Below are 13917 nucleotides of genomic sequence, written 5' to 3'. Positions count from 1 at the left end.
AAAAATGTCGAAACACTTGTTTTTTAAAGAAAATTGGACTAATCTTTTGAATAATCTTAGCAAACTTCTTTTTGATCACTGATTTTTCAAACAATCATTGCAAAACAATCAATGAAAAAACAAAACAAGACAATTGCTTTAAATATTTATTATTAAATATTAATATTTATTATTTACAATTGTTTTTTTTTTTTTTTTGTTTTTTTTATACCCTAAATGTATGTTTAATTTAGTTACTCTATTATTGTTGATAATGATCCTTTGGTTGGTAGGTTTATAGGTTTGCAGTGTTGATTATCATTTTGTAGAAATGATGATGATTATGTTATTATCAACTAAAGGAAATAATGACTATTATTGTTTGATCCACAAAGATTTCTAATCGATGTCAATCGTTGATTGAAAATTTTTAGATATTGTGTTTTCTTATCTAGTAGAGGAACTATCTGTGCAAAGTATTGATCTTTATCTATAAGTACTTTCAAATGTCTATTTATAATTAAAAGATCTTCATTCGATATTCTCTGATAGAATGATGAAACCATTGGTAATATTATATCTTGATATGTCTGTGTATTATATTTTAATTTGATTAGTATTTAGATGATAATAATCATGATTGATTTGATTTGTTTTGTTGATGATAATTACTTTAAAAATAGGTGTATCATTGTTTCTATAATAATGCTCAAGTATATCCAATACTATTTTGAGAGGGATCGATTCTTTGAGCAGCATGTTTGGGTTGATCAGTTTGTTGGTTTCAGTGGTGGATGGCAGGAATTTAATGAAATGTACTAGCTGTTGTGATGCCTGATAGGTGGTCTTCTCCGACACCGTTATATAATATGATACAATTTGTGTGAGGAACTTGGTTGGATTCGAACTCGATGTATCGAAACCCGCGATATTTGCAATCTTTAGTTTATTGTAAATGAAATATCCGGTCAGTCCGTATTTACACTGCATCGGATGATTCGTGTTGAGATTGAGTGAGAGCGATGTGAATTGTCTAAGTATATTGATACTGTTGTTACTTATATTACTGCTGTTACTACTGCTATTAAAGTTGATACCACCGACATTCGTTAGCGATGACAACGACGATGAAGATAATGATGTCGACGACGACGATGATGATGATGATCCGCGGAATACTGGTGATGAAGAAACAGCAGAAGCAGGATCTTCTAGATCACAAAACATGATTCTTTCCTCCAAGAGATAGTCGTCGTTGTCGTTGTCCTGATCTTCATCTTCATCGTCGTAACCGTCGTCGTCATAGTCATCTTCGTCATCATCTTCACCATTGATTGTAATATTATCTTCATCTTCATCGTAATCATCCTCTTCCTCCTCATCATAATAATCATCTTCGTCATACTGGTCCTCTTGATCCTCTCCCATATTGATTACATATCTCTCTAGATCTTCAAAGTAGCTAATGCCTTCACCACCTTCTTCTTCCTCTTCCTCCTCTTCCTCAAAATAATACTCTTCCTCTCCATCTCCATCTTCAAACTCTCCATCCACTTCCTCTTCCTCTTCTTCTACCTCCTCTTCCTCCACCTCTACCTCTTCTTCGTTATGATTGTCACTATCTGTTTCTCTGGTTATATCATCATCTGCATATGGATACTGATGCTGTTGTTGTAACATATCACTACTTTGATGACTGTCTTCTTCTTCTTCTTCTTCTTCCTCCTCTTCATTATCTTTATCATCATTAGTATTGTTTTGATTAACAACTTGATGAAGATGATCGGTAGTGAATAATCGGTGTGTCCAACGATATGGCATTCTTGGTGGTTGTAACAAATGACTGTATCTCTGGAGAGATGATGGTCCTCTACGTGTAGAACTACTTGCTATTTCCTCTTGCATGTTGACATCATGATCATGATGATCACCACCACTAACTAAATCCTCTTCCTCTACCACCAATGAATTCCATAAAGCTCTTGCAATTCTACTGTTACTTGTTACTCTCTCGATTTCATCTTCGAGTTCCTCTACTTCTGATCTTCTCTCCATCTTTAAATCAGACAGACAAAACAACTAACTAACTACAACAACAGCAAAAACACCTAACAACACCAACACTAACTAACTAACTATTGATTATTCTTTTTATTATTACTACTACTAATTAATATTTTAATTCAAATTGTTTTTTCTTAGAAATTATAAATTATTATAATACAAATCTATCTTTTAATTATATATTATTATAAATAATAACTCAACAACTAAACAACTAGTTAAAAATGATAAGTTATAGGCTTTATTTAATAAAATACAACAGTTGAAAGGTTGTTTTGTCTTTATTTTTTCTTTTCAAAAATTTAATTAAAAATATTGTAATCAATATTTGCACACCTGACATTTAATTTAAAAAAAAAAAAAAATTGTTTTCACCCAAATTATTATTAAATTATTGAGATCAAAAAGCATACGATTTTCGAAAAAAGCATACGATTTTAACATGTTATTTTTACCGGTACTACTATAATATTATTTATTTATAAATCTTGATACCTAAAATTATTTTTACGAATAAATATTCAATAAAACTAACTAACTAGTTAGTAATAGTGATAAATTAAGTTACAATTGTCATATGACTTAAGTCATCTACTATTGTATGTTCCTCTTATATTTATATATTTAAAGATTAATGATTGATTTGGATAAGTATATATACATAGAACTTCAATAGAAAATTTGAAGATTGAACAAATTCATATCGGTTTACAAACAAAAGAATAAAAAAACAAAAAAAAAACTAATTTTTGAAAAATAAAAAAAAATAGAATTTAAAAAAACGATCAGATTTTTAGAAAGAACACCATCACATATTTCTCTGTAAAACCAATACATCCATTGCCTATATATAATTATATATTTAGTAGTAAGAGAATGATGTTAAATAACTGTTCAAGATTGATCTGTAAAAGATCATTGTCTTTATATAGAGTAATGCCATCTACTACTGTTGTTGTTAACAGTAGTAGTTTTGTAAATAATAAATATAGTAATAGTAACAGTAGTTTGTCATTTTCATCGACAAAGTTCTATTCTACAGCAACTGAAACAGCAACACCAACAGAATCTATAATCAATGAAATGACTACATCATCATCAGAACAACAAAAGAAAAGAACATTAAAGAGAAAATACGAATTGAAACCAGTATCACCATTGTTATATCCAGTGCAATCAGTCAGCAGTATCACAACGATCAAACCAAACGGTGGAACCGAGAATCTTCCATTCCACTTTGAGAGAACTGCATCCGGTAGACTACCGGTCTACTCTGATCTCATCAGATCTCAAAGAGCCAAAGAAACCGTACTGAGAAAGTATTCAGGTGATGTCACTGTATGTATATCTTGATAACTTATCGATACATCTCCAATCAAAATCTAATCAAATCAAATCAAACTACTATCAATTTTTAGATTATATTACAAGAATTAAGAAACATATTAGGAGAGGAAGTCTCGATCACTCAAAACGAAGGAACAATTTCAATAAGAGGTGATCATTCACTTACACTTTTGGTATGGTTGACTGCTCTTGGATTTTAAAATAGCTAATCAAAAATACCAAAAAAAAATATATATAAAATAAAAGCAATATTAATAAAATAATTGGGATAAATAAAAAAATATATAAATTACAAAATATTATATTTGTAATAAGATTGATTTTATTTATTATTATATTATTTATTTGTTTGTTTGGTAGATTAAGATGTGATTTGATGTGATGAATTCTCATTAAATTTTTGTTGTTGTTATTATGATTATTTATTTGGTTGTGGTTGATATTCAACGAGATTCTCCTTTTTGATTGTACCTTTTTCAAAGTCGGTCATGTTACCTAGGGTGATCTGACAGATTTGCTTGAGAGAGGTGTCGGTGAACCATGCCTCGTGACCAGTGATAATCACATTGTTAAAGGTCATCAATCTAGCGAGTACATCGTCTTGTAGAATCAAATCCGAGGTATCATTGAAGAACAATCCGGTTTCCTCTTCATACACATCAAGACCGAGTGCACCGATCTTACCAGACTTCAAACCTCTAATCACAGCTTTGGTATCTACCAATCCACCTCTAGAAGTATTAACAATAACAATCTTTTCCTTCATCTTACCGATTGTTTCATCATTGATCATATGATACTATAAAACAAAAAACAAAACAAAACAAAACAAAATAAAACAAAGTTTAGTTAGTCTTTTTTATAAACAAACAAAACAATAAAAATAAACTTACAGTATCTTTTAATAATGGAGTATGAAGGGATATCATATCAGCTTGTTTCCAGATTTCATCGAGTGTAACGTATTTTACACCCATCTTTTTGGCTTCGTCACTCTCAAAGACGTCGTAGGCAATAACGTTGCAACCGTAGCCGAGAAGGATCTTGGAGACGATTCTACCGATGTTACCGGTTCCGATGACACCAACGGTTTTGCCGTGCATCTCACCACCGACCAGTCCGTCGAGTGAGAAGTTACCTTCTCTGACACGCAGGTACGATTTGATAAGCTTACGGTTGAGCTCGAGCAACAGCATGACAGCAAACTCTGCGACAGAGTGTGGTGAGTAGGCAGGTACTCTCAGTACGGTGATTCCAAACTCTTTGGCAGCCTTCAAGTCGACATTATTGAAACCGGCACATCTCAGCAGCACACACTTCACACCATTGTTACCGAGTACACTCAATACCGTTCTCTCCAAACAATCATTTACAAATGCACAGACTGCATCGAATCCTTTTGCAATTTCAGCCTGCAAAATAAATAAAATTAACAGTGATAAATAATAATAATATTCATTATAAGTGTTATTATTACTTACAGTTTGTTCGTTCAAAGGAACATCTAAATATTTGATTTCATGTGAACTTTTAGTTTTATCAAAATATTCTGACCAATATTTCTTATTTGAAAATAATGCAATCTTCATCTTTAAAAAATAAGATAAGATATAGATAGATCTATTAATATAAATATATATATTATTTAACTGTATATGTTTTTATTTGTTTATTACCTACCTTTTAATTTAATTATTTACAATGAACAGTATAAATATTTATTTATAGATATTGGCTAGTCTAAGTAATTCTATGATGTTGTTCAACAATGAGATGATTTAATTTCATAAAATAACATTATTTTTAAAATCATGTGTGAATTAAATAATTATGTGGGGTGGTGTGTGGTTTGGGAGTTGTGTATTAAACGCGAGTTGATGAACCTATAAAGATGACACGTTTAAACAGTTTTTTTGACTTGTTTAATTTTGTGGTTTTGGTCTGACCAAATTTAGATTTTTATTGCAAAATAAAATGATCATCAAACCTTTTTTTCATTTCACCTTTGAAATTAAATGTTATTTATCTTTTTTTCAAGAATGTTATAAAATAGATATCCTTTTTATCTAATTTTGATTGTCACTATTTCTAACTATTTTAATCATTTTGAAAAAAAAAAACCTTTTTTTAAAGAATAGTCCAAAAGTGATTTGAGAGTCGCAAAAAAAGATGAAGATCTGATTTTTATTAATCACTTTTTTTTTTGTTTTCTCAAAAATGATTAAAATAGTTAGAAATATTACCAATCAAAATAAATAAATAGTTGAATGAGAAATAAAATGTCTGTTTATAATTATGTTTTTGATTATTATTTGGATTCTTAAGTTGAGCTGAAGATTATTTTATATACCAATAAATAATGGTAAATATCAAATAAATAAACCTCTATTTCCTCCTCATCACCTCAATTGATGCCGAAATTAATGCATTACAGTAATAATTGTTGGTAAAAAACAATACTGAATTGTTTCACTACGTTTTCGTCTGACTTTCCCTTTTTCTATTGCTTCCTTTAGGAGACAACGCTTTCTGTAGGGAATTTAGACTAGTCTTTTCTGTTCAACACTGCACAGTGTAAAGATAAGATGGATCTAACAAAAGGCCACAGCTTGTCAGTCATTCCTGAGACATTCTTAATGGATAACTGATCGGTGGTAAAGGTTCCCACCTTCCCGATTAGGTATGATATACTCGAAAAGCCTAAGATGAGTATTTGTAGTAAATTTATTGATAGAAGCAAAGACAATTATTCACAAAAATATGTTTTCTCGTTGTAACCTATCATTGAATGTATGTATGTATAAATAGATAGACCAACCCCATATAAATACACTTATTAGTTATAGTGCTAACATTTTTAGATTAGGAGAAAGCATTGTATACATTGAATTTTCAATCAACTTTTTCAATATATTCTATATTCCATGGTCTAGTTAATTAGAATCCAAATAATAATCAACAACAATAATAATAAACTTAATATTAAGTTCACAATAAAATAAAACAATTGTTTCGTTTTTTCATTGTTTTCGTTTTTTTCTTTTTTTTTTTTTTTTAATATTAATAATTTAACGATAGATACATTTAAAATTCTAGATAGTTTGATAGATAGATTATTTAAAGATGGATCAATTAACAGAGTTAGTACCATTCCTTCAAGAACAAAAACCAGAGATCAAGATCCTTGCTTTACAACATATTGCAGGTGTCTCTGGTGAACAGCCAGCAAGAGATGTTCTCAAGAAAACAAATATCATTAACCTTTTAATTAGATTGATTGGTGATGAAAATCAAGTAATTATCTACAATGATTAATAATAATAGATTTCTGAATATATTCTAACACTTATAATGTTGTTATTTTCATATTTAGACTATTAACAGATTAACATTGACAACACTCATTAACTTTTGTCAAGATAACGATATGTTGAATGATATCGTAAAGAGAAACATCGTACCAAGATTGGTCGATGGTACAACCGATACAAAGAATAAACTAAGAGAGATCTACTCTATTCTCTTATCAAACATTACACATACAAAAGAGGGTTGTATTTCATTAATGCAAGTAAGTAATAAGTAATAAGAAAGATAAAAGATATCATACTCACATATTAATCGAATCGTTACTTTTACAAACAAAAACAAAAACAAATTAGTATGGTAGAGAATTACAAGGATTTTATATTTTGAAATTATCGAATCTCTTGACTGTTAGTGAAGGAGATGAAGATATCTTGGTGAGTAAGAAGGGTGCTTGGGTAGTCAATATTCTTTTGAATATTACACAGATCGAAGAGGGTAGAAATATCATTTTGAACCAAGAGAATGCAATCTTCAAGTCGTTGTTGCCATTGATTCAACATCAATCGGTTGTCATTCGCCGTGGTATCGTCGGTATCATTAGAAACTGTTGTTTCAGTGAAACCGATCATCCATACCTCCTGTCAGAGTCAATTGATGTCTTAACAAAGATTCTACTTTTAATTAGAGGTTCTGATATTTTAACTGATGAAGTATGTATTGTTTATAAACCAACTATAATAAAATATATATAATCTAACTAACGAGCAACTAATCTAATAATAACAATAGGAAATGGAAGGAATGAATCAATTATTACATAATAAACCAGAACAAGCAAGTATAGAGAGAGAACAAGATAAAGAAACAAGAAAGATGGTTATTGAATCATTGATTTTCTTGACTGGTACAAAAGAATCAAGAGCTATTTTAAGAGATAAAAAGACTGTATGTATTAGTTAATTATTAAATATTGTTATAATAATGTTGTTGTTGTTTGTTGTTTATTAATAAATACTTTTTTTGTAAAACAAATCAAAAACTATTATAGTATCCTATCATTAGAAACTATCATTTAACTGAAAAGGATGAAACTATTGGTGAGAATATCGAAAAGATTGTTGAAATGTTGATTAGAGACGAAGAGGAAGAAGATACCACCGCTAAAGAGAATAAAGTCGTAGAAATGGATACAAAGAAAGATGATGATGACAACGATGCTTCTACAATTGAAATCGAAGAGATCTAAACTCTCTATAAAGAAATAACAAAATAAAATACTAAAATACTAAAAATACTAAACTATATTATATCGTCGTTTTATTATTTATTGACATGATTCATTGTGAATACAGTATCACATTCTAACCACATCAATGCAACTCTCGCAGCATGTTCAGTTATCATTGATATCTGTTGAACCGATTCCAGAGGGAACTTTCGCAGTACGTAGCTAGCTATATCTTCACCTGGTCGTGGAGAACCAATTCCGATTCGAAGTCGCGCGAACTTCTCCGTACCCAATCGATTGATGATATCTTCCAAACCGTTTTGTCCACCACTACCACCCTTTGTACGTAGTTTAACCTTGCCAAGATCCACCGCCATATCGTCGACCATAATCAAAATATTGCCAATCGGTACATTATAGTGATTGTGTAACGATCGAACCGATCCACCACTTAAATTCATGAACTTCATAGGTTTCGCAAGAATAACTTCATAAACAACTTGATTAGGTTTCTTAATTTCCATAATAATATCTTCTTCTTCTTCTTCTTTTTCTTCTTCTTCTTCTTTTTGATTGTTGTTATTTACATCTTCTTTATCTTGTTGTTGCTTAATTGTTGTTGTTGTTGTTGTTGATATCTTTTGTTTTTTCGATCTTTTTTGTTTTTGATCTAATTTCAACCAGGTTGTGGTGATGTGTGAATGCTTTACATCGTTGTTTATGTCTGTTCCGAGTAGTTGTGCGAGTTTATCGATTGCCAAGAATCCGATGTTGTGTCTGGTGAATTGATACTCCTTACCGGGATTACCGAGTCCCACTACCAAATATCGATGTTTGGCACGTACCTGTTCCAAAGGTTGTTTCACCACCAACGCTCTTATCAAATCATTACGCTTTTCATTCATAATAGTTGTAGTTGTCGATACATATTTAGGTGGCTTTGCTATACTTTCATAGATAAAACCCGTCTTTTTATTGATTATTTGTTTTTTATTTATATTTATTTCATTATCTATACTACTACTATTAGTACAACTGTTTTCTGTTGATAAAGTATTTAAAGTTGATTGTTGTGTTGTTGTTGTTGTAGGTGTTGTTGTGAAATACTTTAAACTACTACTTCTACTATAAGATTTATATGAATATGGTGAATATAATTTCCTCACACCACTACTAATCGAATTATATGTATTTCTTAACATTTTACGATGATATGATCATATTAATATTACTTGAAAAAACAAAACAAAAAAAGTAAACTGCGATTCTGATTCACCAAAACAATAAAAAAAAAACAAAAACTCTTGTTTTACTATTTTATTTTTGTAGTTTAATCATATATAAAAATTGGATAATTAAGATTTGAGAATAAAAAACATCATTGCTATTTAAGGATAAATATATTTGATTGTAAATTTATTTTCTTCTTCGTTGTAGGTGACAAAAGTCTTTCCATATTGAAATAGACGTCGTTCTCTATCATCTTCAGCCTGGACTTCGATTTTCGCTACCTCTACATCTGTATCTAACCAATCACCTTTCCAATTGACCATTGAACCAGACTCGAAAATATATTGGTCAACCTTTGGTTGCTCTGAGAGTTGTAAAAACTCTGCTTCTCCACAAACAGTCGATACATTATTAATATCAGATGATGGTGTCAATATAACTGTATACCTCATTTTTCTATTACTGATATTTAAATAACTATATATTCTATTTTATTACTATTTCTACTCTTCTATTATTATTATTACAATTAATATTATAAATATTTTAATTTTCTAATTCTAATTTTTAAAATAGAAAAAAAATAATAATAAAAATGTACCAAAGTTTGATTTCAATTTATTTTTTTTGTTTAAATTTATTTATTGTAGTGGAATAAATCAGTTGCTACATTAATTTATCTATGTAATGTTATTAATCGAAATACAAAGGCAACTTTAAAAATAATATTGTAATATTGTTATTTTATTTTTGTAGGAACGAATGGTTGACTTGTTTTTTTTTTTTTTTTTTTCATCCAACCAAACCCTATTTTTTGAAAGTTAATCATATGAAGTAAGAGTATGAACTCACATTAATACTACTCTGTTATTTTTGTTTTCATTTTTTTTTGTAATTAATTAATAAATCATTCTTTTTAATTCTTAATCCATCATCCATTGAACCAAATCTTTACAAAAAAAAACAAAACAAAAAATAGAAAAAATTGGTTTTGGATCAGATCTTTGTTTAAATCTCAAGTTCGTAATGGTTGAAAACAGTTTTATAAGTGTGTTGATGATCAATGAAACCATCACTTTTTTGATCGTTCAGTCTCCCAGTAAATTACAATAGCATCAATTAATATGATAAATTTGATTGTGACAAATCTATGCTAAAATATTAATAATTTAGTGTAATTCCACTATTCTAGTTTATTTTCATCTCTAAAGTGATATTTTATAAGTAATATTAAGTAAAAACATAAATAAAATAATCTAGAAATAATAATATCTTCTATTTTTGTTGTTTTTTAGGTTTTTTTTTTCTACTTTCTAAAATTTTAAAATTTATATGTTATCATGTAGTTGTTGAATATCTATATAGTTAATTAATTAGTTAAAAGTAGAATAAAATAAATATAGTTAGAATACTAAAATAAACAATGCAATCTAGATTATATTTAATCTCAACAACATACCGTCATCATTTAAAATATGAGCGTCATCATCTTCAATTCCAAATTCATCATCTGCTAATGAGCCTGGTTTGATACCTAAAGTACTGTATTTATACTCTTTGATGATACCAATCTTTCTGTAGAATGCAAGCTTCTTATCGGGATTCTTGTGTAGGTAGTAAGCACCACCAACCAAAGCCATTGCAATACCCAGGAGAATGAGAATGGCGGCAACCCAACCATGTGATTTTCCTGATGATGAACCATCGGAACAATCTTTATAGGCTGGTTCATATGAATCTGCAACACCATCTCTACATAAATCACCAGCAACCTTTCTAAATCTATAATTATAGATATAAATATAAGTATTAATAAATACATAGTTAGATGAATCTAGACAAAACATACCCTTTGGTTACAAAATATTTTGTACCGGATGGACAGAATGAAGGTGGATAGGTTGGTGGAGTGTAGTCTTTCTCGAGAGCACAGACAAGTTTTTCGGCGTCGTCTGGTGATACCTCTTTGTAACCGATGTCACATTCGTAGTCGTCCACAGTGCAGTTTAGGATATGGGGGTCTTGAACTGGCAATGCATCTTTCTGGAAACAGTTGGCATCCTGTCGGACTCTGGTGTAGGTTATGGTGTGACCGAGTATCGCAGGTGTGACATACTGCTCGTGATCGTTGTCAGTACACTCTGGCAAGCCGAGCGGTGCGAAATCCAAACCGAAAACAATACCCTCGGACGGCACATTGTTGTTATTCATACCGAGAATGATAAACTTGGTGGAATCACCCTCTGGATCGGTTATGATATTCTTGATATCGATCTTACCAAGAGTCATTTGGAAACTCTTGAAGCTAACACCCTGATCAGTGGAATATAAAAGATTATCGGTATCACCAGTTGCATTTGCCATCAACAGAATAGTTCCATGATTTCCAATTTCATAAATAGTTGGACTACATTTAAATGTATGTGTTAATAACAAGATATTGTTGTTGTTCAAAGAATTGAATTTAACTTTTTAAAACTTACCCTCCATAAACAGACTTCCATGACTTTCCAGAATCTCTAGTTAGGTATGTACCGATTTTCGAGGCTGGAGTATCGAATGACAGTTGCTTACCAACGTTACCGGTGGATAGTGCCAGACCAATGGCGGAATCGGTAGAGTAGAATGGTCCGTACTCCTTCAGCGAGTCGAGGAATGTAGTGATACCATAGCAGTTAAGGAAGGTACCCTTTTGTGATCCACTTGGAGAGTTTAATTGTTTCCACTTTCCACCGTTGTCATAGGTGATCTTTGTAATGAAATTGTTACCCGACACGATCTGGTTGGCAACGTAGGCACCCTTCAAACCACTGATCGGTGTGAAATCATATTGACCCTTGAACGATACCTTATCCATTGACTTGGTGAACTTGCTACCAGTAGAGTCAGAGGTATACACCGTTCCATATCTATAGTTATCCTTCATTTGAATACCCAACCAAATAGCACCAGTTGAATCATCTATAATTTTATATTCCTAGGAAGTAACAAACAAACAAACAAACCATTAGTTTAACTTTATATATATACATTATAAAAAAGATTAGATATATTTACATTTGGTTGTATATCATCACCAAATGGGAAATCACACATTAAGAATCCCATTTTATCATTGTTGACTGGCATTGTGTTGCTTCTGACAAAGAGATTGGAACCACCTTGATTCTTATCGTATGCACCGATGTATACAAAGTTGTCGGTGCTGGTCATCGATTGTGCACCGGTAACCAAGATCGTTTCAGTATCACCATTGTCATTGGAGTAGACCAATTTGGTGCCATCTTTTTGTGTGACGATAGCAAAGATTGCAGAGGTAGCCTTTGGATCGGTGTTCTTAATGGGATCCCACATCACATCGGTCACAGTATCCTTCTTGTACACCTGATTCCAAGTGTAACCGAAATCGGTCGATATCCAAACAGTCTTGTCAGTTGACAAAGCCAACAGATTTCCAGACTTCCACTTGTTCGGTAGAATATACTTGAATCGTTTGCCACTAAGCTCTTTGGTTGTAAAAGTCTCACCATAATTCTTTGAAATATATAAAGTTGTATCTTTTCCTTCATTCGATTGTAACAATATCTAAATATTAACGATAGCTATTAATATTACACATATATATTGTTATTGTTATTGTTATTATTTACATTTTTACGATCTGTATCAATTATTATTTCATCATGAGAAACAATATCATCATTTGCAACATTTATTTTATTCCAATTTTTTCCACTATCGGTTGTTCTCCAGGCTGCTTTATCTTGATCCACTATCAAAGCAATCTTTTAATAGTTAATAATTTTGATTCTATTTGTTTTTTTTTATTTCAATTATACATACTTCAGAAGTTAAGTAAACTACACCAAAATCAGGATTCCAATTTATGTTGGTCTTAGAAAATAGAATCAGTAAGTTAAGAAAAATAAAAATAAAAATTAATATTATTTTCTTTTGTTTGCAGTAATGATTGATAATATATCCATTATCCTTTTATTTTTTTAGTATTGTTTTGTTTCTTTTGTACTTACTGAGGTTTGTGATGGTACTGGATCTGCAGCATTTATATAAATTGAAAATAAAAGCACTTTAAAAAGTACTAATATTGTGAATGATCTATTTATCATTATTTTCTTTCTTTCAATGAAAAAGAATCGAATTTGAACTAAAAATAATAAAATTGATCAAATTTATATATCTATATATATTAAAACTTTATCTATATATCAATCTATCTATCTATATATATTAAAAAATAATATAAAACAATATTTTATATATTATATTAATAATAGTAAAAAAAATTATTTGAAAGGATAAGTTATACGATTTTAATTATATATATATAAAGAAAAAAAAGAAAATTAATTAGAAAAATAAATTAAACAAACAATTAATTAAATCACAAATAAATAAATACAATTATTTTTGTTTAATTATATATTTATTTATTCTTGACAACAACAGAATAAATTAACTACAAAAAAAAAAGAACAACATCACTTTCTACATTTAATTTAAACCACTAGCTAACTATCAAATTCAATTCAATTCATCTATTAACACAGTAATATAATATAATTACTGATAGTCTAGAATTGAAAGAAGGTAATTGTATACTATTGTAAATACTGACCACCACCACCATCCCACACCACAAAATAAAACAATAAATAAACACACACCTCTCACTTCTCATTTTCAATCCATTCATCACCACCAAGAAAGTAATAAATAAAACATACCACCATTTTTTTATT

At 30.0% G+C, this 13917-nt stretch overlaps 7 protein-coding genes across 7 annotated transcripts; 2 read left to right on the top strand and 5 right to left on the bottom strand.

Moving 5' to 3' along the window:
* Positions 1 to 335: 335 nt before the first annotated feature.
* PPL_08390 (transitin) lies at positions 336 to 2034 on the bottom strand (the record flags this gene model as incomplete). The annotated part of the gene is made up of 3 exons (XM_020579207.1): positions 336 to 569; positions 652 to 704; positions 963 to 2034. The coding sequence occupies 3 exons, from the start codon at positions 2032 to 2034 to the stop codon at positions 336 to 338; spliced, it is 1359 nt and encodes a 452-aa protein (XP_020431046.1).
* A 643-nt stretch (positions 2035 to 2677) lies between these two features.
* On the top strand, positions 2678 to 3590 carry PPL_08389 (mitochondrial large ribosomal subunit protein MRPL49; the record flags this gene model as incomplete). Its single annotated transcript, XM_020579206.1, has 3 exons — positions 2678 to 2694; positions 2910 to 3381; positions 3462 to 3590. 3 exons carry the CDS (start codon positions 2678 to 2680, stop codon positions 3588 to 3590), a joined length of 618 nt encoding a protein of 205 aa, XP_020431045.1.
* Positions 3591 to 3808: 218 nt separating this feature from the next.
* On the bottom strand, positions 3809 to 4979 carry ldhA (2-hydroxyacid dehydrogenase; the record flags this gene model as incomplete). Its single annotated transcript, XM_020579205.1, has 3 exons — positions 3809 to 4189; positions 4284 to 4802; positions 4872 to 4979. 3 exons carry the CDS (start codon positions 4977 to 4979, stop codon positions 3809 to 3811), a joined length of 1008 nt encoding a protein of 335 aa, XP_020431044.1.
* Positions 4980 to 6513: 1534 nt separating this feature from the next.
* On the top strand, positions 6514 to 7945 carry PPL_08387 (protein HGH1; the record flags this gene model as incomplete). The annotated part of the gene is made up of 5 exons (XM_020579204.1): positions 6514 to 6684; positions 6764 to 6961; positions 7053 to 7409; positions 7489 to 7644; positions 7748 to 7945. 5 exons carry the CDS (start codon positions 6514 to 6516, stop codon positions 7943 to 7945), a joined length of 1080 nt encoding a protein of 359 aa, XP_020431043.1.
* Positions 7946 to 8019: 74 nt separating this feature from the next.
* PPL_08386 (aminoacyl-tRNA hydrolase) lies at positions 8020 to 9129 on the bottom strand (the record flags this gene model as incomplete). The annotated part of the gene is made up of 1 exon (XM_020579203.1): positions 8020 to 9129. The coding sequence occupies one exon, from the start codon at positions 9127 to 9129 to the stop codon at positions 8020 to 8022; it is 1110 nt and encodes a 369-aa protein (XP_020431042.1).
* A 186-nt stretch (positions 9130 to 9315) lies between these two features.
* On the bottom strand, positions 9316 to 9609 carry PPL_08385 (uncharacterized protein; the record flags this gene model as incomplete). The annotated part of the gene is made up of 1 exon (XM_020579202.1): positions 9316 to 9609. One exon carries the CDS (start codon positions 9607 to 9609, stop codon positions 9316 to 9318), a length of 294 nt encoding a protein of 97 aa, XP_020431041.1.
* A 471-nt stretch (positions 9610 to 10080) lies between these two features.
* sort1 (PDZ domain-containing protein) lies at positions 10081 to 13856 on the bottom strand (the record flags this gene model as incomplete). The annotated part of the gene is made up of 9 exons (XM_020579201.1): positions 10081 to 10106; positions 10617 to 10939; positions 11007 to 11564; positions 11641 to 12134; positions 12215 to 12742; positions 12808 to 12942; positions 13001 to 13051; positions 13189 to 13322; positions 13850 to 13856. 9 exons carry the CDS (start codon positions 13854 to 13856, stop codon positions 10081 to 10083), a joined length of 2256 nt encoding a protein of 751 aa, XP_020431040.1.
* Between the last annotated feature and the right edge of the window lie 61 nt (positions 13857 to 13917).

This window comes from Heterostelium album (genome assembly GCF_000004825.1).
Source record: "Heterostelium album PN500 unplaced genomic scaffold PPL_scaffold8, whole genome shotgun sequence".
NCBI lineage: Eukaryota > Evosea > Eumycetozoa > Acytosteliales > Acytosteliaceae > Heterostelium > Heterostelium album.
The sequence above is the reverse complement of the archived record's forward strand: the minus strand, read 5'-3'. Positions and strand labels throughout refer to the sequence as shown.